The sequence below is a fragment of the Buteo buteo genome, chromosome Z, assembly GCF_964188355.1.
Source record: "Buteo buteo chromosome Z, bButBut1.hap1.1, whole genome shotgun sequence".
Classification (NCBI taxonomy): Eukaryota; Metazoa; Chordata; class Aves; order Accipitriformes; family Accipitridae; genus Buteo; species Buteo buteo.
In genome coordinates this window covers 63955740-63980715 of record NC_134204.1, presented here as the reverse complement: position 1 = coordinate 63980715, position 24976 = coordinate 63955740, and the positions used below count along the sequence as shown (strand labels likewise).

General features: G+C 41.6%; 1 protein-coding gene across 2 annotated transcripts in view; it reads left to right on the top strand.

Annotated features, from left to right (window-relative positions):
* EPB41L4A (erythrocyte membrane protein band 4.1 like 4A) overlaps nucleotides 1-24976 on the top strand; it is a 139144-nt gene that overhangs the window by 101136 nt on the left and 13032 nt on the right. Inside the window, exons 13-17 of one of the 2 annotated variants that reach the window (XM_075019698.1) lie at nucleotides 3454-3535; nucleotides 7709-7792; nucleotides 10340-10453; nucleotides 16420-16497; nucleotides 23837-23956. In XM_075019698.1, coding sequence (XP_074875799.1) covers nucleotides 3454-3535; nucleotides 7709-7792; nucleotides 10340-10453; nucleotides 16420-16497; nucleotides 23837-23956 — 478 coding nt within the window. The remainder of the gene's footprint in view (nucleotides 1-3453; nucleotides 3536-7708; nucleotides 7793-10339; nucleotides 10454-16419; nucleotides 16498-23836; nucleotides 23957-24976) is intronic. The other variant, XM_075019700.1, reaches the window with a different exon arrangement.

The window sequence follows — 24976 nt, the reverse complement described above, 5'->3', positions numbered from 1 at the left end:
TGACAGTAACTTATCTGAAAAAGGTAAACAACCAGGAAAACCTGCTACAAGTGAGATGTTCAAGATTTCCAGCTATCTAAGGTATTTTTGAGAGGCCTATTACCTTGGCATGCAAGAAACAGTGGTATAGATAAGTTATTGCAATGGGTTTACTGTTTGGACAGTTTTTCTGGAGTCTGTTCTTTTATATTAGGGATACTGTATTGTACAGAGGTGTATGTTGATAGAACAGTACTGTAGTTAGTAAAAGATACACGAGGTGGAATGTACTTAAAGACAATTATTATAGTTTCTGTAAGAGTGGATAGAAAAATCCTAATTAATTATTTGTACAAAAGAATGGTGCAGCAAGAGCTTTTGTTTTTCAAAAAGCAAAGCAAAGGTCCTCATTGTGGGCAGCAGTGGAGTCAAACGTGGCTAATATGAGGTCTTGTCTCAGTAGAAACGTATTTTGTATTTCTGGGTAGATTCTGCCTGTGTGTGATGGTCACTGGTATGTTGTCTTTTCTTTGGTGTTTCCTCAACTAAGTACTTGTTAAAATAGTAGAGTGGTAACCAGGGAACTCAACAATGAGAAGAAGCCGCTTTTTTTTTAAGGATTTACTAGTACTGGCTGCTCCAAAAGCTGAGGTGCAGCCTTCGTGCAGGGTGCTGAAGGAATTGCAAAGGCATCACAAACTTTCTGCACTTGGGTGGACTGACTCTGCATCTCATAACCCCCCATTGCCTGACACCCAGAGAGGACTGTGTGTCAGCAGAACGGTAAGGCTATTGCCAAACATAGCAAAGGATCAGTTCTGGAGGTAGCTATTACTCTTGTAGCACTTGACCCTTGGATCTTTTTCTGGCAGTTGTTTCATTGCTGTGACATGTTTTGGAGCATGAGTTCTTACTGCTTCATCAAGTTATGAGCACTTTGAGGAGCTTAATTGGAAGCTACCTCACTCACACAGTAATATGTGAAGTAGTGCAATTATTTCCTTTGTCATAAAAAGTCATATCTTTGCTGATTTCAGTACTTCTGTGGGCCAAGTTACTATAGTGGGTTATTTTATCTTATGTATTTGATGGCCTAGGAAAGGCAAGCTAAATGTATGTGCATGCAAAAAAATATGGTCCGAAACCCTGAGATATCCTTGTAGCTCAACACTTTGACCTACTCCATTTTCATTTCACTACCAGTACCTTCCTTAAAGGTGGGAAATTTCCACTTCCTGTTCTTAGTGCTGTCATCTTTATTTATTTGTGATTTTTGACTGTAGGCATCCTTCTCTCTTTAGAGGTCAGAGGAAGAATTTTTGTAGCAGTCTTTTATGGCCTTAATGAAGATTGGTGATTCTTTTTCTGATCATTTTCTCATCCACATTAATTCAATAAACTTTTTTGTTCAGTAATTCTGTCTTTTTATGAAGCAGGTCATAGTGGCAGTGTAGCTATTGCTTCATTCTTAAAAACAGAAAATAACTGTATAGGCAGATGTGCAGTGCTTCAGAGAGTCTGGAGGGTTGGTTGTCTCATATTGTATAAAATAGAGGATTCGTTCAGAATGCCAAAACTTTACTTTCCTTTCTGTCTGTGAAACTGTGCTCATTCTCCATTTCCTTCTTCAGAATATTCCAAATTCTTCCTAGTGCTTATGCTTGCATAAACAACAAAAAGTGCCTTGAAGGAGCAAATACGGTACAAGACAGGACCCAGGCTGCTACCCTCCCTTGCCAGACATTAGTCTGAAATGGGTTAGGGAAAGGAGTAAACTACATCATTAGAAGTGGCAAGGTCAAACATGTAAAGGGCTTGGCTGAATTCCTTGAACAAAGGGACTAATGCTGCTTGAGTCCCTCTGCAGCGTATGAGGCATCTGCAGAAAACAAGCAGATTTAACCTGTATAAGAAGCAATTGATAGCCAGACAAAATGCCTTCGGATATCTCAAGTATTTGTGTTGAAGTAGAGGAGAGTCCAGAGACTCTGTATGTCAAAGGGGTGGTATAGAAAGTTGAGGGAGATTGTGGAGAAGTTCTTCCTCTGTGGTTGTGGAGAAGGCTTATAATGCAAAATCTCGCCATGGCTTAATATAAGACATTATATTTTAGTTTTAGCCAAACAAAAAGGCTTTGAGTTTGTACCACTATATTAACAACGCTGTGATGCTATTGCTTGTGCCCAGAGGGCATAGTATTTCCTTGTTAGCAGTCTTACAGGGTTTAGTCAATCTGTTTCATTATCTTCAATGAACATGCTCTGAATTCTGTCCAGAGCTGATGTACATCATCAGTGATGTTGCTTTGTTGTTTTACTTAACATCTGTTTCTGGAAGTGGTAACAGTTTTGTAAGAAATGACTGAAATTGCCAGTTAGATGGAAAAAGAATGTGTGAACTGAAGAAGAATTACAGATTAATACTAATAGTACAGCATGGAAACTAAAATCATAGCACCAGTAGGAACAAACCTGTTTTGGTGATTAATATATTACTACATACCAAGCTGAACAGAACAGTTCTTTTTTTGTTCATGATACTGAGCTGTATACATCTATAGAGCATAATCTTATCACACCATTTTGACATTAACCCAGTATGAAATATCCAGATTTCCTTGGCCCTCAGTGCTTCTAAATCATAAATACACAAATCGGTTTCTTTGAAGCCTGTTACATGGGGTCTCAAAAAGAGGGGAAAGTGCATGTTCTTCCTGATTCCTCAGGTTCATTTTCATGGCTCAGCTGGGGACTTAAGTGCCAACAGTTTGAAAAGTGCAAGATCAAAATGGAAAGAGTATTTGGCACAAAATTGGAAACTAGGCAGATAACTTTCAAATATTGGCCAAAAGTTGCTGACTCATTGAAACTGATGCTTAGCTGTCTCTGTCAGAATATCTTTATTGTCTCTATTTACATTATTAGTTTTCTAATCCATTGATTTACAGTTAATATTTTCCTGGCCATGGCTTAGGATTTATTAGTGTTGTGTTGCAGTGTGTTGCCACATCAATTTGAAATGGTTTCTTAGAACAAACATATTCATCTTGCTTTACTATCTAATCTAGTGACTGTTTCAGAGGCCATAGTTACTGCATTGGAGATTCCCAAGCTTTTTTATACCCTGTATTCTCCTCACACCTTTCTTCTCATTGGTGACTGAGCAGGGAATTCCCTTCTGCTGCCAATTGCATAGTATCCCTTTGAGAACAAAAGCTTCAAACTCCTCTGTCTCGTGTGGAAGAGTAATGAATGCCCCTCATGTTAAATTTTCTTGTGATGTGGTATAGCTAGAAATAAGGATAAGATACAAAAGTGTGATCCTTATACACCCTTAACAAGTAGAGCGTGCACCAGATGTCTTGTGTATCATTTTATGTCTCATGCTGCACTGTGTTCAGTAGGTGGTTATGCTGAATACGTGTGCAAGCATATGTGCTACAGGACTGTTCTATTTGTGTTTTTTTTTTTTCAGGATCTAAGAACATGAGCCAGATTACAACAAATGGGGAAAATGAAGGAACTACCAAAATTATTGCACCTTCCCCTGTGAAAAGGTATGTGGACCAGCAGTTCCCTTCCAGATATTAAGAGACTGTGTATTGCATCGGATAGAGGAACACATTTAGTAATCATAGTAACAGTTTATCCTGCCCTTAAGTTCAGGACCGTCTAATCTTCTGCTGACAAAGGTCAGAGAGTGTTGCCCAGTAATTCATTTTAACAAACCCTCATCTTCTGATGAACCTGGAACAGGGCTTTGGAAGCCCATGAATCAGGACAATTTAATGGGAAAGCAAACAGTCTCAGTTTTAAACACGAAAAAACCAGATAATGACCCAAGGGGCACTGGTCAGGATAGTCTGGTGAAGTCCTATGTGTCTGTCCCCTGGGAGCTGTGGGCTGGCTATCAGGGCCCTCCGGGCATGGGCCTTTGCCTCTGCACAGGGCAAGCTCTGCTTGGGATGTGTGGGCAGGGAAGACCTGGGCATGGCCACTCTTCTAGTAGTGCTGTTCCTCTTGCAGTCCATTACCTGCTACACTGTTAAATCCAGAACAAAACTTAGGAGTGTTTGTGCCTGATCCTTAGGAACAGTGAACTGCCAGGGCTTCTCTGGACTTGTGTGGTCTGCTGTGTTTAGCTATCAGTGCTGAAGTATGCATTTCTGGTTATTAGGCATAGTTGAGAGATGGAGGTGAGGCTCAAATTCAGAAGGGGATTTATATCCCCAGCCTTACATTTAGGTGGAATTTGGGTGCCTGAATCAAAAAAGAGTGATCTGACAAAACAATGAGTCAAAAACTCAGCACCTAACTTTTTTGCTTAGTTGCCTGAATGTCTGTCTCTGCATGCCCAGTGACCCTGACAGGTTTTTTTGAGCTGAGTAACTGGCCTTATCTCTCCATTGAAGCTGTGGACTTCACATCCTAGGTATCAGGGCTGACCTTGGAAGAAGGTCAGAACATTACTGCAAATACTTGGTCGACAGTGTTTCTTATTGCCTAATATTTAGAACAGTTGCCCCCAAAAAGAAGAGCTGAGTTTAACTGCTTCCTCAATTTGAGGGAAGTTGAATCCAATGTTCTAACCCATGGGCTAAAAGAAAGTTTATGATTTTGCCACTTGGTCATGCTGAAGCTAGGTTATTGAGCAGAAAACAATACAAAGGCATATAAACACCTGCAGGGAGGGTGCCAAGAGGACAGAGCCACGCTCTTGTCAGTGGTGCCCAGTGACAGGACCAGAGGCAGTGGGCACGGACTGAAACACAGGAGGTTCCCTCTGAACATCAGGAAACACCCTTTCACTGTCAGGGTTACCGAGCGCTGGCACAGGTTGCCCAGGGAGGTGGTGGAGTCTCCTTCCTCAAAAGCTGTATGGGAATGGTCCTGGGCACCCAGCTGCAGGTGGCCCTGCTTGAGCGGGTGGGTTGGACCAGATGACATCCAGAGGTCCCTCCTCGCCCCAACCATTCTGTCATTCTGTGACTTGTTAGGAGAGAGGAGTACAAAGCAAAGAGGTACCCTTATTCCATAGTGCAGAGATGATCAGATGGAGAAGGGACAGGAGCCCTTCACTACAGCTTGTGCTCCACATGCTCTGTATAAATTTCTAGCAATGAACTGTTAAAAAGAAATATATGGGCAGGCTGTAGAGCAAGAACCAAAACAAGGGGCTCTCAACATGGCAGCTTTGAGGTTTCTGAGTTTAGTTTCTCATCTGCACAGTTTAAAAGCAATTCACAGGCAGATTCTCACTGAGTCACTGTTTTAAATAGTGTTAGTCACTTCCAGCAAAAAAGTATTGGAAGTTGTTTTTCTTGCATGCTTTCTATTTAGAAATGGATTTGTTTTTCTCTGTGTCTCTCTCTGCACATGTAAAACACCTTTCAGGTCTGCCAGGCAGCACACATACTTTGTGAAGTGTTTATTTACAGTTTGGTAGTTTACTCGATCCTATGTAATTCTTGCATTAATTGTCAGTCATGCTTGCAAAGCATCTTTCAGCAGCTCTTAGGAGCTGAGTTTTCGTAGTTCTACCATCTCATGCGCTGTTGAGATATGTAGTTGGTCACTTCTGTGTAAGTGGTATAAATTCAAGGTAAACTATAAAACCCCCCAACAACAGTTAATCTCACATGGATTTCAGATACTTTGAACGATCTCAGTCCCTTTTGCAACTGCATGCCTGGAGATAATACTAGTATCTGAAGAGCTGCCGTGCTCTAGCTCTCTAGCTGTAAAGTGTGTGTTTGCTCTGAGTGAATAATGCCCTAGGAATCTAATGCAGTGAATTCACCTTCCAGGATAATTTTTCTCTCTCTTATTTAAGATTTGAGAACACTATTCACATTTCTTTTAAGACCAACTTCAGTCTAAGTATTGGTAGTTTATGCTGGGCGAAAACAATTGCTTTTTGCAATACAGGACTGAAACATATTTACTTGAGTTACTTGCTTAGTCTGTAGTAAGCACATATTTTTAAGCCTGGGAATAGATTGTATACACATGAGTCAGTAATGAATGGGTGCAGTATTAAGAAAATGATTCACCTGATAAAGTGTAATTTAATTTCTTTTCGTGCTGACTTACTGTAGCTTTGCGTTTTGTTCACTATGTGAGAATTAAATGATTAACTCGGTGACCTGTAGTAACCAAAGGCTGAGGTTAAAAGTGGATTAGTGAGTTAAGTAGCCACAATTCCTTCATAAAGCCAAGTCTGTCACCTCCTGCTCTCTGCAAGGAACTCTGGCTTATGTCCTCCTCTCTGTAAGCATCTGTAAAGCTTTTCTTTTCTGCTTAAGTTACACTTTGGAAAGATATGTTGTGGGTTGCTGTCAGTAATACTTCTTGAAGAGCTTAGTGGCAATCAATATGGCTATGTAGTTCTGTATCAGGTGACCTGTTTGTAGAAAGCAAGCTCTAGAGATGATGATGCAGGAAAAGCATGACTAGCCATTGGTGAGAAGATGGGTGCAAAAGCACGCATCAGCTGGAAGCCACCTTCCAGCACTTGGAGTTGCAGTGTGCAGGCTATCTAGGAGCATTAATAGGTTGGAAGTTGTAAAACCTGACACTGTGAGAATGGTAGGAATAAAGGAAGAATTGGAGCATCCTGCTGATTTTCCCCTCATCTCCCCTGGGTGTGATAGGAGACTGGTTACAACACTTGACACATCTTTTAAGCCAGATGACTATCTTGACTGTCTTGGTACTTTACCTTGCAGCAGTCAGTGAAGACAGATCTTTCACATTGTCAGATCTATGCTCAGTGTCTAGCAAAAAGAAGACATAAGGAGTTACTGGGGAAGCAATGAGAAGAATAGGCTACTCCGTGAACCGGTGGTCTGTCGTGTTTTGAATAGTTATCACCCCTGCCTTTGTTGCTCCCATCTTAAAGAAGGTACTGTAGACCTGGAAAAATTGTAGAGAAATATGATAAGGATATTCAGAGGTATGTGGTGACTCCTATACTGGGAAAGATTAAATAGTCTGTGATTCTTTCACTTGGAAAAGAGATGAGACAGTTGTTAAAAATGTATAAAAAAAATAATCTGTGGGCTGGAGTTTGTGATTAGGAAACCATCATTCATAGGGCTTTTTTTCTTTCTCTAAGCACAGAACTAGTCAGGAATACAGGATGGAAGTTTTGAACCAGGTGGAAGTTTTGAAATAAAATTAAATAATTGTTTGTGCCATAGTTAAATACCGGAGCATACTGCTACTAGGCACTATTTATGCCAAAAATGCAAAAATTTCAGGAGGTGTTTAAGTAAATCCATGGAAGAAAGGTCCATCAAGAGCTATGTAGAATGAAAAGCAGATAAAGCCTCTGGTTCAATAATCTGTTAACTGCATGTTGTGGAAGACTGTGAGAGCATATTGTATATTTTCCCTTTTGTTAGACTTTTTGCCTAAGCATCTGTTCTTGTTTATTCTGAGACAAGATTGACCTTTTTTCTGACTCAGTGCCGCTGTTATTATGAGCTTGTAGAGCTGATTTTCAGGTCTTGCCCCCCTCTCCCCTTCAACCTCTCTTTCTAGGAGAGGTTCTTCAACGAAGCAGCTGTTTGCCCTCTTTCACATAGCAGGCAAATAGTTATATGCCAGTGTGGGTCTCTGTAATGACTGTATGCCTTTAAGATTAATTTTTTAAGAGATCGGGGGAGAAAACATGTGATCTGTACACTATGGGTTTAAAAAAAAAATATATCTGTACTTTTATTTAGCTTTAAAAAGATGAAAAATGAAAACAATCCAGAAACCCAAAGAAGTAAAACAAGCGCACCATGGGAGGAAAATGGCCCACAGAGGTAAGGCGGGGCATGATGTCTTAGGTATTGTGCAATGGTAAATATCATGCCATGGCAATAGGTTGAATGATATTGATAGAACATATTAGTGTATTAACAGGGCCACAATAAATCTGTATTGCATATAAGAGGGTAGGTCCTGTCATGGGTAACTAATCAGTTAAAAATTTGGAAAGTAAGTGTAGGAGAAAGTGGTCAGTGGATGACAGTCACCAGTGGCTTTCTACAGAGATCTGTTCCTAGACTTCTGCTATTGAGTGTATTTGTCAAAGACCTGGAAAAGGGGAGATAAAGTTTGATGGTGGGACAGAATTGTTTAGGATAGTGAAAGTTGTCTGTGAAGGGTGGCAGAAAGATCCCTAAAGTATGAGTGACGAGTCACTAGATGGTGGATGATGGCAAGTAAATGTAAAGAGGGGCACATGGGGGCCAAAAAAATAACCCTAGATTTCTGAGTAAAATGAGGTGCTGTGGAGTTATGATGGATAACTTTGTGAAAACATCAACTATGTAGCAGTCAGAGAAACAATTAGCAATTATTAGGAAAGCAAGAGAATAGCATTATGCCATGACATAAATTTGTGGATCACATATTTGCTCCATGGATTGTGAGTGCAGTTCTGTTGTCCTTATCCTGGCAAAAGAAAAAGGCTTCGAGAGGGGCAGCAAAGGTAATCAAAGGTGTGAATGGCTGTGCAGGAAATCTGTACAAGGAGGAATGGCAAAGGCCAGGCAGGACTCTTCCTTCAGTCTGGAAAAGGGATAATTTCAGGGGGTGTGGTTTAGAAAATCATTAGTAGTACAGAGAAAGGAGAAAGAGATCAGGATTGTATTTTTCCAGCGTAAGAACTTGGAATCTTCAGATGAAGCTATTAGAGGTGGTTTAAAAGCTTTGAGAAAGGCGGTGAGTAGTAGCTTGCCGTGAGTACGAGACCTGTGGTCCTCCTTTACAAGGGGTGCTGGAAGTTAGTGGATTCCTGGGAGAAGCTGGGTAAATCATGGAAGAGAAATCCCCAAGGGCCTCTCAACCCAGAGGTATAGAAGCTGGCGCAGGAAGTCCCCTGGACCAGGAATAGTGGGGGACTGAGAGAGTACTGGGGAGCTGTCATACGTATTCAACTTTTTGCTTCCTGTAGATGGTTGCTTACAGCCACTGTTGGAAACAGGCCACTGAACTAGACAGCACATTAAGTATAATCCAATACAGTCCTGCCTTTATGTGATGCTTCAGACCTATACATGGTGTGTCTTTTGGGGTGCCGTGATGATTTACCCTGTGTGCTCCTGTAAACAGCAAGAGTTTTCAGAGTAAGGACAAGGCAGTGTGCAAATATTCTTTTGCTAGGATAGACGTTTATTTGTGATTTTTAAAGAAGTGGTGTCAGCTTGTCACATTATGGCTCCAGTGTTAAAATTGCTGTCAGGACAGCAGGAAGTTTGATCCCCCAGGAGACAAAAAATGGTAGAATTGAGTTTTTGTAAGTCCATCTGTTCTAAAGGACTGCACAGTTTTAGACACATAAGCAGGCTGTATGCTGCACAGAGGCTTTGACAGCTTATCATAATAATTCTCATTGAGATGAACTGTGGCAACTTTTCAGCTGTGCAGAGCAGTGCCGTAATCACCAGTCTGCATAAGCAGGTGGAGAAGAATGTGTCCAATTTGAAGGCCAGAGGGTTTTAGGAAAGCAGAAAGAAATACCTCAACTGGAATTTGGTGAGAATATTGTATTTTCCACATAGTTGTTGTGAAAAGGGCTAAGTGATGTTAGACAAAAATGTGTGCTTGAGTTTAGCATCCTTCCTCTAAAACGTTGTGGAACATCAGTAGACTGCCTTAAGAGTGATGTGTACTCCATCGCAGGCTCTGTTACACTGTTGGAAGAGGTTCTTGCACTTCTGTAGGAAGGTATCACAGGATAATCCATACAGGCATTTGATAATCTACATCTAACTCAGTAACAACCTAACCCATTGGGTTGTGTCCAGGCTTAAGTACATAACCTGAATCTTGAAATACATCCACACTATTGGCAGGGGGTTGTGTGGATGAACAGTGGAGAGCTGGAGCTAAAATTGTTTCAGTGTCCTAAGCACTAGCCCTGTGATGAAGATGTGTGTTGTGAGAGGAGCACTGTTTTCATACTCGCATCTGTGGAAAACATAAAGAATAGAGGTGCATTTGAATGCCTAGCTCTGGGTTGGATAACTCAGGGGTTATTCTGTGCTGGATAAAGCACAGAAATTTTATTACGTTAAAAGAATAGGTATATACTTGGTTGTACATTTTGTAAGCTTAGAGCTCTTAGACTAAGAGGTCTCTCTCCTACATTTTCAAGGTTCAGTGTAAAATATTTATTGTTGGAAAGCAGTACTATCTGTATTTACATAGCATGCGCACACACACATATGTACATTTATAGCTGAATATGTATATAAGTGTGTGCATGTGAGCATTCTGATTTTTCTAAGCTGAATCTCAGTTAGCTGGCCTAACTTTCTTGGAAGTTTTAAAGCTGACTGTTTGCCATTCTTTTTTAACCCTAGTGGGCTGTATAATTCTGCCAGTGACCGCAATAAATCACCAAAGTTTCCTTACTCTCGACGACGGAACCCATCAGGTGGCAGCGAGAATGAGTCTGGGCAGCCAGTCCGGAGGAGGTAAGAGCCCTGGGGTTTACTGTTAGCTTCTCACAGTAGAAAGCTTGAGGTCCTACATGCTCTGTGTTCAGTAAAGGCTCCTGGAGACACAGCTGGGTCCTGGGAGAAGGGGTTCTCTAGGGGTCAGTTGTTAGTCCAAAAAAATCCTGAGGAAGAATATCAGATCTGCTTTCGGAAAGGAAGCTTTGGTCAGGCTTTTTGCTTTTGTGCAGTTCTGGGTACTGGGAAAATGATGTTAAAAATAGGAGAAATTGCATTATTGGCACGTGCAAGATCCTTTCAGTTGCTGCAGCTATTTTTCCTTGGTGAAGGAAAGGATTGATGGATGTTGCTTGCTTGACAATGAGGTTCTAATACAGAGCAGTATTTTGTTTTAAATACATTGCTTTGCTTTAAGTGCAACAAAGATTAAATGAATGAGCCATAAAGCTGTCTTCAACAGTCCCATGTGTGAATTACTTTACATTGGAGGAGATGCCAGCAAAAATACAGCTATGAGATACTTAATGGTTTTTTTAATGGGCACGTGCTGAATTGAGTAACTTAGAGAAGTAAAATTAAATGGATGGAGATTCTGTGCTGTGTGTCCTGGAGTATGTCCAAAATGCAAATTGCAGGGACAGTTCAGAAGTGATACAGTTTTGAGAGACAATGTGTTACCTGGAATGATTTGTCCTGCTGAGAAGCTGCTTTCATCACTGAGGTACCCTGGTGCTGTGATCTGTTCTGAAGTATAGGCAAGCATAGCTAGTGTGCCATATTCGTTGCAGTCTTGAAGGACTGCTTTACGAGCCAGTACCTCAGAGTTACATCTCCTTCTGACATCTCTGAAGTGACTACCTGTTTGGCTTTCAAAGCCAGGGTTTGCAAAGGGGTCTCTGACAACATAGGTAGATCTATGAGGAAACCTAGTTCGATGTGGAGCTTTTATACTTGTCAGGTTTTGGAGCTGCTCCAGACCTTTTATTTGCCATTAGCTGTTTAGAACAGGAGTGAAGAAACTCACCCATGGTGAATGCTTAGTGACCTCATGCCTGAGTTAAAGTAAATCAGTGTAGCTCTCTCTTAAGCCTGTAGAGTTATGTTGATTTGCCCTGATGGATAGAGCCCTTGTAAGTGTTAATAGCAGTGTTTTTCATGAATGGGTTTTCTGATTCATTGCTAGCTTAGTTGTTAGAAGGACTTGTTGGGCTTTGTAAAAACAAAGGAATAGAGATGTGCAGTGCCAAACTGTCTTGTACCAAGAAAAGAACAGTGTTTGTGCACTATGCAGCAGGAATTTTTTTAAGATGCAAAGTGTTTATCATCTGGGATTTGCATTTGGCTAATCTACTCAGTGAACAGGTGGTCATGCTAATAGCAAGTTTTCTCTTGGGCCACCACACCAACAGAATGTTCTTAAAGGTCTTATCTCTTATGTGAGACTGTGAAGACTGACAATAGTAGGTAAATTCTAACCTAATTATGTCTTCCTGAATCTTGGTAATAGCTGTGTTGTTTATGTACTCTTTACTGGAATTAAGAGGAAGCCATCAGGCTTTGCTATGCTGGAAACAGCAGGAAACTCCAAAGGCCGGCACGCTATGCTTAACCTTGCAAGTCAGGGGTTTGCAATGAGAGCTTGAATGGGATCATGCCTTTACAACTTATTGTAGAGGTGTCCTGAAAAGTTTAAAGTAAGCATGTGCCCTTTTTTCCTCTGCCTTAAATCATGCTGAAAAAAAACCCTTTGTAAAATGGTGGTTGGGTTTTTTTTTAAAGATGGGAGTTTTTGTGTATTTAAGTGACCTGATAGTATTTCAGTAAAACTTCCTTAATGTCACAGGAAAAATCAAAACAGTGGCGAAGATTCAGATTTAAAGCAGAGGAGAAGGTAAATACATAAACTATAGCAGCCATGAAATGATAGTGAAGGTACTGATCATATTTTAGTTTACTGCATTTCCTCCCTTCCTTCCTTCTCCCCCATCTTTTTATATGTTTACAAGGCTTGTTGTGTCCACCCATTTAATTTTTTCTTTCCTATCTTAATTTTGCTAAAATGCTCTGTAGCGTAGCCTTGTCACAGCACAGATTCCTGCAAGCTGCCTTGCACATTGTTACTACACCATGCTAGAAACAGTTTGTGGAACTTTACTAAAGGCTTGTCTGCAACTTGAAAGTCAGTTACAGAAGTTTTAGCTTTTGGATTTTGCATCTGCAGATTTTGTTTTGAGTTCTCCAGCCTCCCAGTCCACTTTTAGTTAATCTTTTTGAAAGCAAGTGTACTACCGTTTGAGATTAATTGTCCTGCAAAAGGTAGGTGGAGAGGCATATGCAACTTCTTACGGTCTTCTCACTGTCTTGCACATTTTTTGCTGAATTTTTTCTTAAGGTTCTTCTTTTTTTCCTGTGCAGTCTTGACTAGTTGTCACATTTCCAAATAAAATGCTGGTGTGAATTCCACTGTGCCCTTCAACAACTTCAGCTTTTGACAGATTTTTGCATCTGGAGTTCTCTAGTGCCACATCTGCCTGTCATGACTCTGTGTTGTGCTTCTCCTCGCTCTTGTGCTCCTGTCCTGGCTGCTGGAAAAAGGAGATAGTGCAGTGCATTTTGATGTCAGTGTCTCTTGAAGCTTAGGAAGGAGAGGAGGCACTCCCAGGATCTGACTCACTGCTGCAGCACGGGAAAGGAGCTCTGGCAGAGATGCAAACATCTCGGGGACAATCACAGGAAGTCAGGGAAAGTGCTCACATACTTTGCACCTATTATGAGATAACATTATTTTTTTGAAGGATGTTACCATTACAAGCCGCCAGTGATAATCCTGTGGTAGAAGTCCAGCACATAAAGCTGAAAGGATTTAGTTAGGCATCTCAGGTGGAAAACCCCAGTTCTCAGAAGGGACCTCTTCCCAAAGGCTGTGCCTGCTGTATTACATTGCAAATGTACAGGTTTGGTATTGCGTATTGGAATAGACCTTCTCTACTTCCTCACAATTTGGCTACTCTCCCCTCGTTTTAATCAGAAAAGGGCTGCACCAGAATATGAGCCTTCTCTGTCAACTGTTTCTCTGAAATACCAAATCCTGCAACCCACCCCATGCCCCAAGCCCCCTCCTGGACTGTATTTGTTCTGTGTCTCTTGCCGAACTGACTATGCCTTCTTTCTTGCTCCTTGTGTCAGACCATATAGATATACCACCTGCAAAATAACAAATATATTGCATGACCAAGAAAACATGAGAAAAAAGGATGAAGGGTGCTTTGTAATTGTCAGAGATCAGGATGATCTCATGTGTTCTCATACCTGACTTAGGAAACTACCTTTGTTTCCATTTTTGGTATTTTATTCAGTTCAGTAAAAGCTGATGTTTAATATTCAGTGAAAGATAATATTCTGACAGCCAGCATGAGCAGCTGCCACTCAGCTGACAGCTCAGCAGCCCTTCTGTCTCACCACAAGTGCTTTCCTGACAGGGAACACAAGGTAATTTGATGTGCAGTATCCAAAAGGTGGATCAGATTTCCATTCATGAAAAGCTAGAGAAAGGCTTATCTTGAATTTGAGCAAATAGGATGTTTTATTTTGCACTTCTGCCATGGTGTGATTTTTGCTGCCTTGATACCTTATGGGATAAATTGCTTAAATCAGAGTAAGAAAATACTTGGAAGTGCTGAGAAGTGTAGAACAGTCGCGTGGATGAGCTGCAAGTGTGAAAGAACGGTGTTGCTCAGATGACCTAGTAATGTTGAGATTCAAGATTTGTGGAACATTTATTAAACATCTGATAAGATTTGGGGGGAAAAAACATATACTTTTGGGCATGTAAGGTCTGCTGCAGTTTTAGGGCATTTATTGCTCTGAACTCTCTGAATGTGCTTGAGCCAATCTTTTGGACACTGTCTTTTAATCTTCCTTCAGGGTTACGTTTTTCTGTAGTAACATACATCTTTCTTATCACCACTTTCAGCTTCACTCAGAAATGTGTATTTTTACCTGGGAAACCGGCTATCCTGAGTCTCTCAGTGGCTTTAAATTATGAGCCATAAAATTTGGGGATAGGGAGACGTTTCTGCTTCTCCTCTGGGGAAATTTAACTTTTTCAAGCCTATTTGCTTCAGACAAGCTGGGTTGGACTGATTTTTCCTCAGCTTTAGTTGTCCTATTATTCTAAAACATTTCTGTTTGAATGGGAGCTATTTGAGTTAATGATTCTGAGTTTAGGAGAGGGGGGGAGACCAGACTCCATAGACTGAGGCATTTAATGACACCGCAATTTGATAAAACCAACCATAATTCACTGGTATTATGGGCAAACTCATGAGACTCTCAGCTGTGTCAGAAGGACATCTATAACAGTGTCCTAGTTTCAGAGACAGAGGGTAGAGTGATGTGTCCCTGACCAGATAGGACACTCAGGAAAGGTCCATGCCACAGGTAGTTCCGTAAGAAGTCTCTCTCATCTTCTCTCACCCTGTTTGGGCTCTTCTCCCTAAACTGTTAGGACATGCAGTGAGCAGGTACTTGTCAATAGCCTCCAACCTTGTCATGAATTGCTTCCCCTTACCTGTTATCTACACCTAATAAACTGCCTTCACTCCTCAGCTTGTCTGAGGTTTAGTTTAACAAGTCTGTTCTCTTATGAAAGTGGCTTATCAAAGAGCAAAAGAAAAGCCAGGAGGCACAAGAAAGTATGTGTCTCTGTCAGCAGCATCAGGAGTCATCCCCTTACATCTCCTGTTTCATGCCCAGAGACCTCAGAAGAAAATGTCTGTTTTCCATTGCAGCAAAACCATCACCGATTCTAACTCCTGATATCCTGAATCCTTCTAGGCCGGCTCCGGTTAATATTGCTCAACTTTCCCCATTAATCAGCTGGGCCATCAGTGTCACAGGGAAACATGTCTTTCTTTGGAGGCATTCAGAGACCATCATCACACTAAAGAATGGTCCAAACCAGGTTTTGGTGAGAGTGCCATTTTTTAGGACCTAGCCCAGCAGTACCGTAACAGAGTCCTGGTTTCTAGGAACAGAGCCCCGACAGCTGGTCTGTCTGCTTCAAAATATTGATCAGTGGCAATCAAGGATTTAAGGGTCTCAGACAGTATGGCCAAGTACTTCTCTCTACTGAGAGGACTTTGCCTGTAGGTAGGCAGATGCCCATTTTCTTTCTGAAGTTCAGCATCAGCCTGTTCCACCAGTCTTTTTCAGTAATAAATAATCAGAGCCATAAATGTCACCTTACCATTTGAACCTTTGCAGTCAGAGGTGATACAGAAGTAACAGCTTTATTTCGTTTTCCTCATGTGATGCACCATCTTTGTAGCTGTGCATCAGGTCGTCCCAAAGCTGTGCTGGTACACACACCTGCCAATGTGTGCACTTCAGCCTTTCTGTATTTATAAAGATCAGCAGAATCATAATGTTCAGTGGTGTTTCTTCCATACTGCCTGACACTTGAAAAATGATACAAACTTACTACAAGCCAGATGGAAGTGAAGGTGAATAGAAGAAGACAGATCTGATGAGCATTTTGTTTTGCCTGCAAAACCAGAATTACTGTATGGTTTCTGTTGGGTGTCCCACAATATGCAAGAAGAAGAGCGCCAGAACACATGCAGTTTAAAGATAAAACATTTCGCACCTGAAATAAACATTTCACTGTGGCATATACACAAAGAATGCTGAGAGATAAAATAAAATAAAACAAACAAACAAAAATGCAGTGCAATGATTCAAAAGGAAAATAGCACTCACCTGACATTGCACCCTGGGTGCACTACTTTCGAAGCAGTAACTCCTAATCAATCAATGAGAAAAAGATAGTATGACTTTCAGGTGTAGACAAGCTCTCTGGAGTCTTTTAATTCTGATTTTCCTAGTAATGTCTTTCCAGTGTTGTTCATTCCTTGTTTAGTACTTCAGTACCTTTGATGTCAGTACATAAATTCATCTTGAGATGTTGCTTTTCTCCTCTCCAGATCACGGTCTCGCTGTAACACCAGCAGTGGCAGTGAATCAGAAAATTCCAACAGAGAGCATCGGAAGAAGAGAAACAGGTGACCATTATATATTTCAGACATAGAGACATGAACACAAACAAATGGAGATGGACTGAGATAGGCTTAGTAAGAAGGAGTCTAACATGTTTTAAATGTATGCAGTTCTCCTGAGGCAGCTTAAGGTCCTTTTTTTAATAAAAAGAGAGATAATTGCCAAAACACATATACACTGTAGGTGTATGCAATGAATACATACCCTCCTGTTGCTTGTGAAGAATTCATTAATGAACTGCAAAAACAAATATGGGGCACATTTACAGAAGACTTGCAATATTAATGCAAATAAAGTGAATAATGGTGATGACAAGATATTCACAACATATACTTCAATATCTCAAAAATTTCAAGTGTAGAATTTTAGCAGAAAATAAGGTTTTGAGGAGAATAGTAAAAATATTTTAATGGATCTGAAACTCCGTGTTGTTTTTAAATGCATGCATTTAATGGTATAAATATTTTTATTTTCCAAAATGTAAACTGTGGTCCTAAACCCAAAATGTGTACAGCATCAGCTTTTAATAGGACAACAGTAGTTAATATCAAGTGATGCTAACAAGTTTTGGTTTTCATATTCTATTTTTCTTGTTGCTGATATGAAAAAGTTAGTATAACAACTGATTTATTGAAGCAAAAACTTTCCTTTAAAGCTGCAACTTTTATGTTGCACTTGAGATAACAGCATTTGAGACTTATTTATGAAAATGCATTTTTAAAAAGCGCATAGAATTTCTTTATATTGAATGAACAGAGCATAAGAGAAATGTCACTGGAGAAAAGAGGAATTGTTTAAGGCAAATTTTCTAAGAAGCTGTCTGCACAAGCTGCCATAGTTTCTTGTTGTCTCGCATGCAGTACTATGAGTGATAAATGATTTTCAGGTATTTGGAAGCTCTTAGAAATAATTATATGCTAGATAGTGCTGCAGAAGTGTGCAGTATAATAATATTTTAAGGATGACTTGCAGTAGTTAAAGAGATGATAAAAAATCATTGTGACATTCACATGGGCTGGTACGAAGCATGTCTGAGCCATGAGATTTCTTTGGAGTTTACTTAAATTAGAGCACAGTCTTGTGAGATACTCGGCTAACAATAACCTAGTGTGCATAGAAGATCTGTTTTCCAGGTGAGCTCTGAAGTTTGAATGAAATGCTGAGTATAGTTTCAGTGATCAGTAGGTAAATGGTATTTTGTGTCGCTTTCTCTTAGAACACTCTTGCCAGGTTTTTTCTCCTGTGAAGTGTCTTGTTCAGGGAGCTCCACAAGCAAGTGAAGGAAATTAGAGACTGACCACAAGAATGTTTTTAAGAGCTTCTTGCAATATAAAGATTGAATTGTAAGAAGGATTAAGTACAGCTTATCATTTTCTGAAGAATAAAAGGGCCTTTACCAACCCTTCCTCACCTCATGGAAAAGTGCTTAAAATTAAAAAGAAAAAAAAATCAATTTGTGTGGATTGTTTTTATATTTTTCACATTTTCAGAAATGTAAGTTACATGAAAAATGTTAATGTTGCAGCATCTTTTAGTCTTAGGTGGTCACCTGAAATCAGACCAGATAAAAATTCATTATCAGTGCTAAGGTAAACAAGTACTAAATAAGCTGGAGATCTGAGACTTGTTCCTTGTCATCAGGTGCAGGAAAACCACCACTCGTAATGAATTTCTACATTTTGTTAGCAGCCACAGCAGGAATATAAGCTGAAAAGGCACAGGTGCTGAATAGCTTTCCTGTTAGCAGAGGTGAGCCAGTCCTAACAGGGTTGAATAGGACAATATATAATGAGGCTTGCAACTGCCGTTACTCAAGTTTTACCTGTTGCATAGATTAATACTAAGTTATTTCTCACTACAGTAATCAGGTCCCTGGCACAAGCAGACACAAAGTTGTATTGTTTTATTGGAAGAAAATGACAGAGTACTCAACATAACCCAAAAGAATCTGCTTCTGATCATAGAAGAGTAGAATATATTGTTCACGTGAGATCACTGTGAACTATTTATCAGATGAAAACAAATTATCAAAGAAAAACGGAAATGCAGGTGAGAACTTCTGAAGGTACAACACTGGAAAAAGATTAGGGAGAAACTTTACTGGATCTCCATCAGTTTTTGAGGTTTTGCTCCATCATATGTGTGTTTTATTTTATTTTATACAAAATTGCGGAAGAAACTATGTTGTGCACATTTCAATCATAGAAGAAATGTATTTGCTTTTTTTAATGCTGTGGTCAAAATTTATTTTGTGGATAAAAATACATTAAACTAGTAGACAGTGTGTAGTGGAGCATAGTTTTCTACTTGACTACACTTAGAAGATCCATCTAATTAGAATCACAGAATGACTGAATGGTTGAGGTTGTCAGGGACCTCTGGATGTCATCTGGTCCAACCCACCCGCTCAAGCAGGGCCACCTACAGCTGGGTGCCCAGGACCATTTCCATATGGCTTTTGAGGAAGGAGACTCCACCACCTCCCTGGGCAACCTGTGCCAGCGCTCGGTAACCCTGACAGTGAAAGGGTGTTTCCTGATGTTCAGAGGGAACCTCCTGTGTTTCAGTCTGTGCCCACTGCCTCTGGTCTTGTCACTGGGCACCACTGACAAGAGCCTGGCTCTGTCCTCTTGGCACCCTCCCTGCAGGTGTTTATATACATTGATGAGATCCATCCCGATCCTTGGCTTCTCCAAGCTGAACAGTGCCAGCTCTCTCAGCCTGTCCTCATAGGAGAGGTGCTCCAGTTGTTTCATCATCTTGCTGGCCCTTCATGGGATTCTCTCTAGTGTGTCCATGTCTCTCTTGTACTGGGGAGCCCAGCACTGGACACAGTACTCCAGGTGTGGCCTCACCAGTGCTGAGCAGAGGGGACAGATCATCACCCTTGACCTGCTGGCAACACTTCTTATAATAGCTCAGGATACAATTAGCCTTCTTTGCTGCAAGGACACATTGCTGGTACGCGTTCAACTTGGTGTCCACCAGGACCCCCAGGTCCTGTTCTGCCAAGCTGCTTTCCAGCTGGGTGGCCCCCAGCATGTACTGGTGCCTGGGGTTGTTCCTCCCCAGGTGCAGGACTTTGCGCTTCCCCTTGCTGAACTGCGTGAGGTTCCTGTTGGCCCATTTCTCCACCCTGTCCAGGTCCCTCTGGACAGCAGCGCGACCCTCTGGTGTATCAGCCCCTCCTCCCAGTTTGGTGTCACCTGCAGATTGGCAGAGGGTGCACTCTGCCCCATCATCCAGCTCACTAATGAAGCTGTTAAACAGGACTGGACCCAGTATTGACCCCTGGGGTACACCACTAGTTACTGGCCTCCCACCAGACTTTGTGCCACTGATCACCATCCTCTGAGTCTGGCTGTTCAGCCAGTTTTCAATGCAACTGACTGTTCATCCAGCCCATACTTCAAGAGCTTCTCTATGAGGATCTTGTGGGGAGACATCATCGAAAGGCTTCCTGAAGTCCAGGTAGACAATATTCACTGATCTCCCCTCATCTACCAGTCCAGTCATTTTGTTGTAGAAGTTTCTCAGGTTGGTAAAGCATGACTTCCCCTTGGTGAATCCATGCTGACTACTCCTGGTAACTTTCTTGCCCTTCATGTCCCTGGAAATGGTTTCCAGGATTAGCAGCTCCGTCACCTTTCTGGAGATCGAGGTGAGACTGACCAACCTGTAGTTCCCCGAGTGCTCCTTCTTACCCTTCTTGAGGACATGAGTGACATTTGCTTTCCTCTAGTCTTTGGGCATTTCTGCCAATCACCATGATCATTCAGAGATCATTGAGAGAGGCCTTGGAATGACATCAGCCAGCTCTCTCTGCACCTGTGGGCCCATGGACTTCTGTATGCCCAGTTTGCTTAAGTCTTCCCTGGCCTGATCCTTTTCCATGAAGGTTATGTCTTCCCTGCTCCAGCCTTTCCTCCTGGTCTGTAGAGCCTGGGATTCTTGAAGGCTGGTCTTGCTAGTAAAGACTGAGGTGAAGAAGACATTCAGTACCTCAGCCTCTTCCATGTCCTGTGTCACCAGGTCCCCTGCCTTGTTCAGCAGTGGGCCTATCCTTCCTTTTGTCACCTGTCTACTTACAGAAGCCCTTCTTGTTGCCTTTGACATTCCTGGTCAGATTCAGTTCCGTTTAGCTTTGGCTTTTTTAACCTCATTCCTGCATGCTTGGGCAATGTCTCTGTATTCCTCCCACATTACCTGCCCTTGCTTCCACCTTCTGCATGCTTCCTTTTTGTGTTTGAGTTTTGCCAGGAGCTCCTTGTTTGGCCATACACTCCTGGCATTTTTGCCTGACTTCCTACTCACTGGGATGGACTTCTCTTGACCTTGGATGAGGTGATCCTTGAATATTAACTGGCTTTCTTGGGCAACTTTTCCCTTAAGGGCCTTATCCCATGGGACTTTCCTAAGGAGATCTTCGAAGAGGCCAGAGTCTGCTCTCCTGAAGTCTGGGGTTGTGATCTTGGTTTTTGACCTCCTCTCTCCTCTCAGGGTCCTGAATTCCACCATCTCATGGTCACTGCAGCCAATGCTGCCTTTGACCTTCACATCCCCAACAAGCCCCTCGTTGTTGTACATTGTACCTGAGTGATAACTTTACACTCAGATATTTTGAATGAGATTTCAAGAATCAAGTCTTCAGTGTTGCTTGTCTTAAGAGCATTTATCATGGCATAAATGTAGCTTGCTATCATATCACCTGAAATGGGGAAAAAAGATCTCTAAGTCAACAGATGAGTGATGATGTCTTATTATACCATCAAGCCTTCCTGCAAACAATGCCTACTTTGTCACTATGATAGCTATTAATCTCAACTGGATTTATTTTACATGCCAGTAACAAGGATTTTTTTTTCTATAAGGCATAAATCAACTTGTTCCCTTGTGGGAGCAAAAAGTGAAAAGAATAAAAGGAAAGTTGTAACGGACTTGGAGTACAAGGGCAAGGGCACCACTTTTTTGTCAGAAATATCTTTAAATAGACATTTAGGTTTTGAGTTAAATTTCTTTCCACTTTTTGTTGTTGTTGTCATCTTGGTTGCCAAAGAGCTAAAGATTTTGCCCCCAGATTGTTATGATTTGATCATTGCATCTAAATAACATATTTTATGTATAGATTGTGTTACCTTGGTCATCCTTTACATCGTTAAATGTGAGCATAGTACCTTTCTTTGCAGCTGCAAAATGAATGCTTTATTTCTTCATATCTACATCTAGTAGAGTTCTGCTGTGGTATAAGTACTTTGAGTGTGCTGACACTACTTGTTTTAATAGCTGCCATGCTACTTCATGTATTTAGATTTTTGGTATTTTGCTCAAATTAAAGAGATAAATAAGAGTGATGAACACTGTTGTATGTTACAAGTAGAAGAAAGGAGGCAGAGTAGAAATATGAAGCACTTGGGGTTAAATGAATGCATTGCTAAGGACTGTGCTTGCCATGCAGCAGTAGATGCTAATCTACTAGATTAGTAGAATGGACCACAGCAGAAATGATGTGTTTACTACCTTAATGAGAGGTCATTTGTGGTCAGTGTGCAAGTGTGGCTTCAAACACAGAGGTGCAGGATCTCATGTGCTCTGTGCTGCAGTAGAGACCTCATGCTCTGTTGCATTGTGTGAGTTTCCTGAGAAGAGTGAGTAGCTCTTGGTTATTTTATGGCAAGCGTCTGAATGCCTCCTTCAGAGCACTGGTGTCTGCTTGACCTGTTAGGAGTTGTTATTTGGGAGAGAGATGGGGCGAGGTGCTGGCAAGCAGACAGACCCACCACCCACGGCAGCAGTGCTGGCCTGGCAGCTGCACGTCTTCTTTTTGTGCAAGTGACTGCTGTATGTGGGAGGTGGTTGATTGTGTTTATACCATGTGGGATGATTGCTGTCCCTGCAAATTGGATTATTCAGGATGAAAATCACAGTTCATTACTTGTTGCTGTGTGAGTTCTTCTACTAAATCCTTAGATAGAAGTTTATGTTAATCCCTGTACTAGATTACAGGTTTAAAAAGACTTGCTTAGAAATCAAAACCTGATGTTGCGGTCTTCTCCAGATGCTCAATACCATTTGGTACAGTTGTGGCCGTTTGCAGTAGTTGGGGACCCAGCTCAAAATTCATTACCCATATGAGAGAAGATCTGATTAAAGGAAAAGCAGCAGCTTGCGTAGCCAGTTTAGCCTGATACAATTCAAACCTCAAGAAGAAAGGTACGTCTGTAGTGAAGAGCAACAGCAACGGCATGCTTTGCATTTCCTATCAGTCACGTCTCCAGTGTAATCCCTTTATCTCTGTTGGCTTGGTGGTTTGTTTTACCTGTCGGTCTTCCCGTTTTTTGTTGAGCTCTTCTGGTTTCTTCAGTATGCCAGTCATACTGTCCTATCAGAGAACCCACTCTTGGAGTGATATTTTCCAGAGTTGTTTCTAAATCCCTGTTGAATTTTAAATTCCTTGCTGTGACCAAGCATATCCATTTGTTCCACCCTAACACTTCATCACACCGTTCGTATGTGCAACCCCAGAACTGTGAAGCATCTGCAATGGCCAAATGCTGGCATGCTGGTTGGCCTGGCTGGTTGTGGCATTGTAAAGTTATTTCAGTCTGCTAACAAACGTACTGAATTTATAGGATTTTGACATTTGATTTAATCTGTACAACATTCCAATAATGGATTTGTGGATCTAAAAAAAGAAGAAGAAATAAAAGGCATGTTATGTCATTTAGAAGCATACAAGCAGAGACAGGGGCCAAAGCCACAGGGGACGGTGCCGAAGAGGTGCAATTGTGGGATGGTACGTGTCTGGGGCAGCCAGAGAGATCTGCATGCATCCTGGGCTTTGTTGCAGGTCAGGGTGGAGGGACCACTGCCTCTGAGCAGGAACTTGCCAAGGACATCCCTTGGGGATTTTCCCTGGGTCTTAGGAAGGTGCATGCTGCAACAAAGCATTTGGAAAAGTTGTAGTAGTAGAGCCTTGTATCATGATGTGCGGCTTAGCCTTGTTGTAGATGAGGTGGGCTGAAATACGTAAACAGGAAAAAAATTCTAGATGTTTGGCTTGGGCTGGGAAGACAAATTCAAGTTGTGGGCCTGTTCTTAAAGACCTGGGTCATTTCGTTTTTGGCTTACACTGTTTCTAAATAACAAATCAATGAGTTTCCTTTGATACAGGTTCTTACATTTTAAGGTAGTTTGGGAACATTACTTGAAATTTAGCAAAATGAAAAGTTAAAGTATTGCATTGCAGGAGCAACGGGTTTTTTGTGTGGGGAAAAATACCACATTGCTTCTCAGAGCATCCTGCATCAGAGACCTCAGACTAAACTCCTGGTATTTCTATTGCAGATTGCGGCAAGAGAATGACATGGTTGACTCAGCTCCTCAGTGGGAAGCTGTGCTACGGCGACAAAAGGAGAAAAACCAGGCAGATCCAAACTACCGGCGATCCAGGCACAGATCTCGATCGTATGTAACCCTTGCCCTCTTTGACATGAAAATTAAGGCTGCTGTAGCATGCTAAAAAAGCAGGATGAGTATCTCCAGTGTGATGGTGGCCCTTAGCTGCTGAGGAGCAGAGACTTTCACATGGCACGTTCTCACATTAGCAGATTTGTCTTTGTGGTCAAACTCCCTTTGTTTAGTGATTTGAATTTCAGGGCACAAGTAACGCAGGACGGGCTTTGTAACAGCGCTGGTCAGGAACTCTCTCCATCACCTTGGATGAGTTTTGTGGCTCATTGAACATCAGTTCTGTAATGGGGGCAGCGATTCCCCTCTTCTGGGCAGCAAGTCTGTGCAGACATTCAGATTTTGTGTGTTAGGTGCAGGCATTTTTGTGAAGTGCATGCGCACTTGTTTAATCATACAATGTCTGCAGGTTTGTTCCAGATGAGACCAGCTGCTGATGTCTCCATGTCAGTTACCATTGTCAAGCAGCAGTCAGTGATTTATTGCATCCTGATGTCAGGATTTCCATGACTGAGCCACGCTGCCAGGCAGTGCCATTCCTGCTGTCAGCCGGTTTTGATGTGGTGAAATTGTCAGCTTCTAAAGTTAATTTTCTCTTTAACTAATGAGAATGCTGGTTTCTTTTAATTTATATTTTTCTTCTAATGGCGTGGGTTTTGGGCATAGACACACTGTTTCGTATCATGTTTGTGTCCAGCCTAATCTGCCATCCAAGCAACCACCGAAAGCAGCGCCAGCATCGGCATGCCTGGCAGGCAGGCAGGCAGGCAGGGCTGGGGGCGGGTGTTGAGGAGTGCCAGGAGAGCAGCTGTGAGGCACTGGGAGAAGAAAGCCAAGAGAGAGCAGTCTTGGAAACTGTGTCCCCACCCTCACTGCCTGGCTAACGTGGGTGAATTGCCAGTCCTGATGCTGATGGTGTAACGTGTGACCTCTGTAACACACTTAAATAGGTACTTCCTGTTAATGTCTTTTCTTAAATTTACCTTCAATGTTAAGACTTGCCAAGAAGAACTGTCT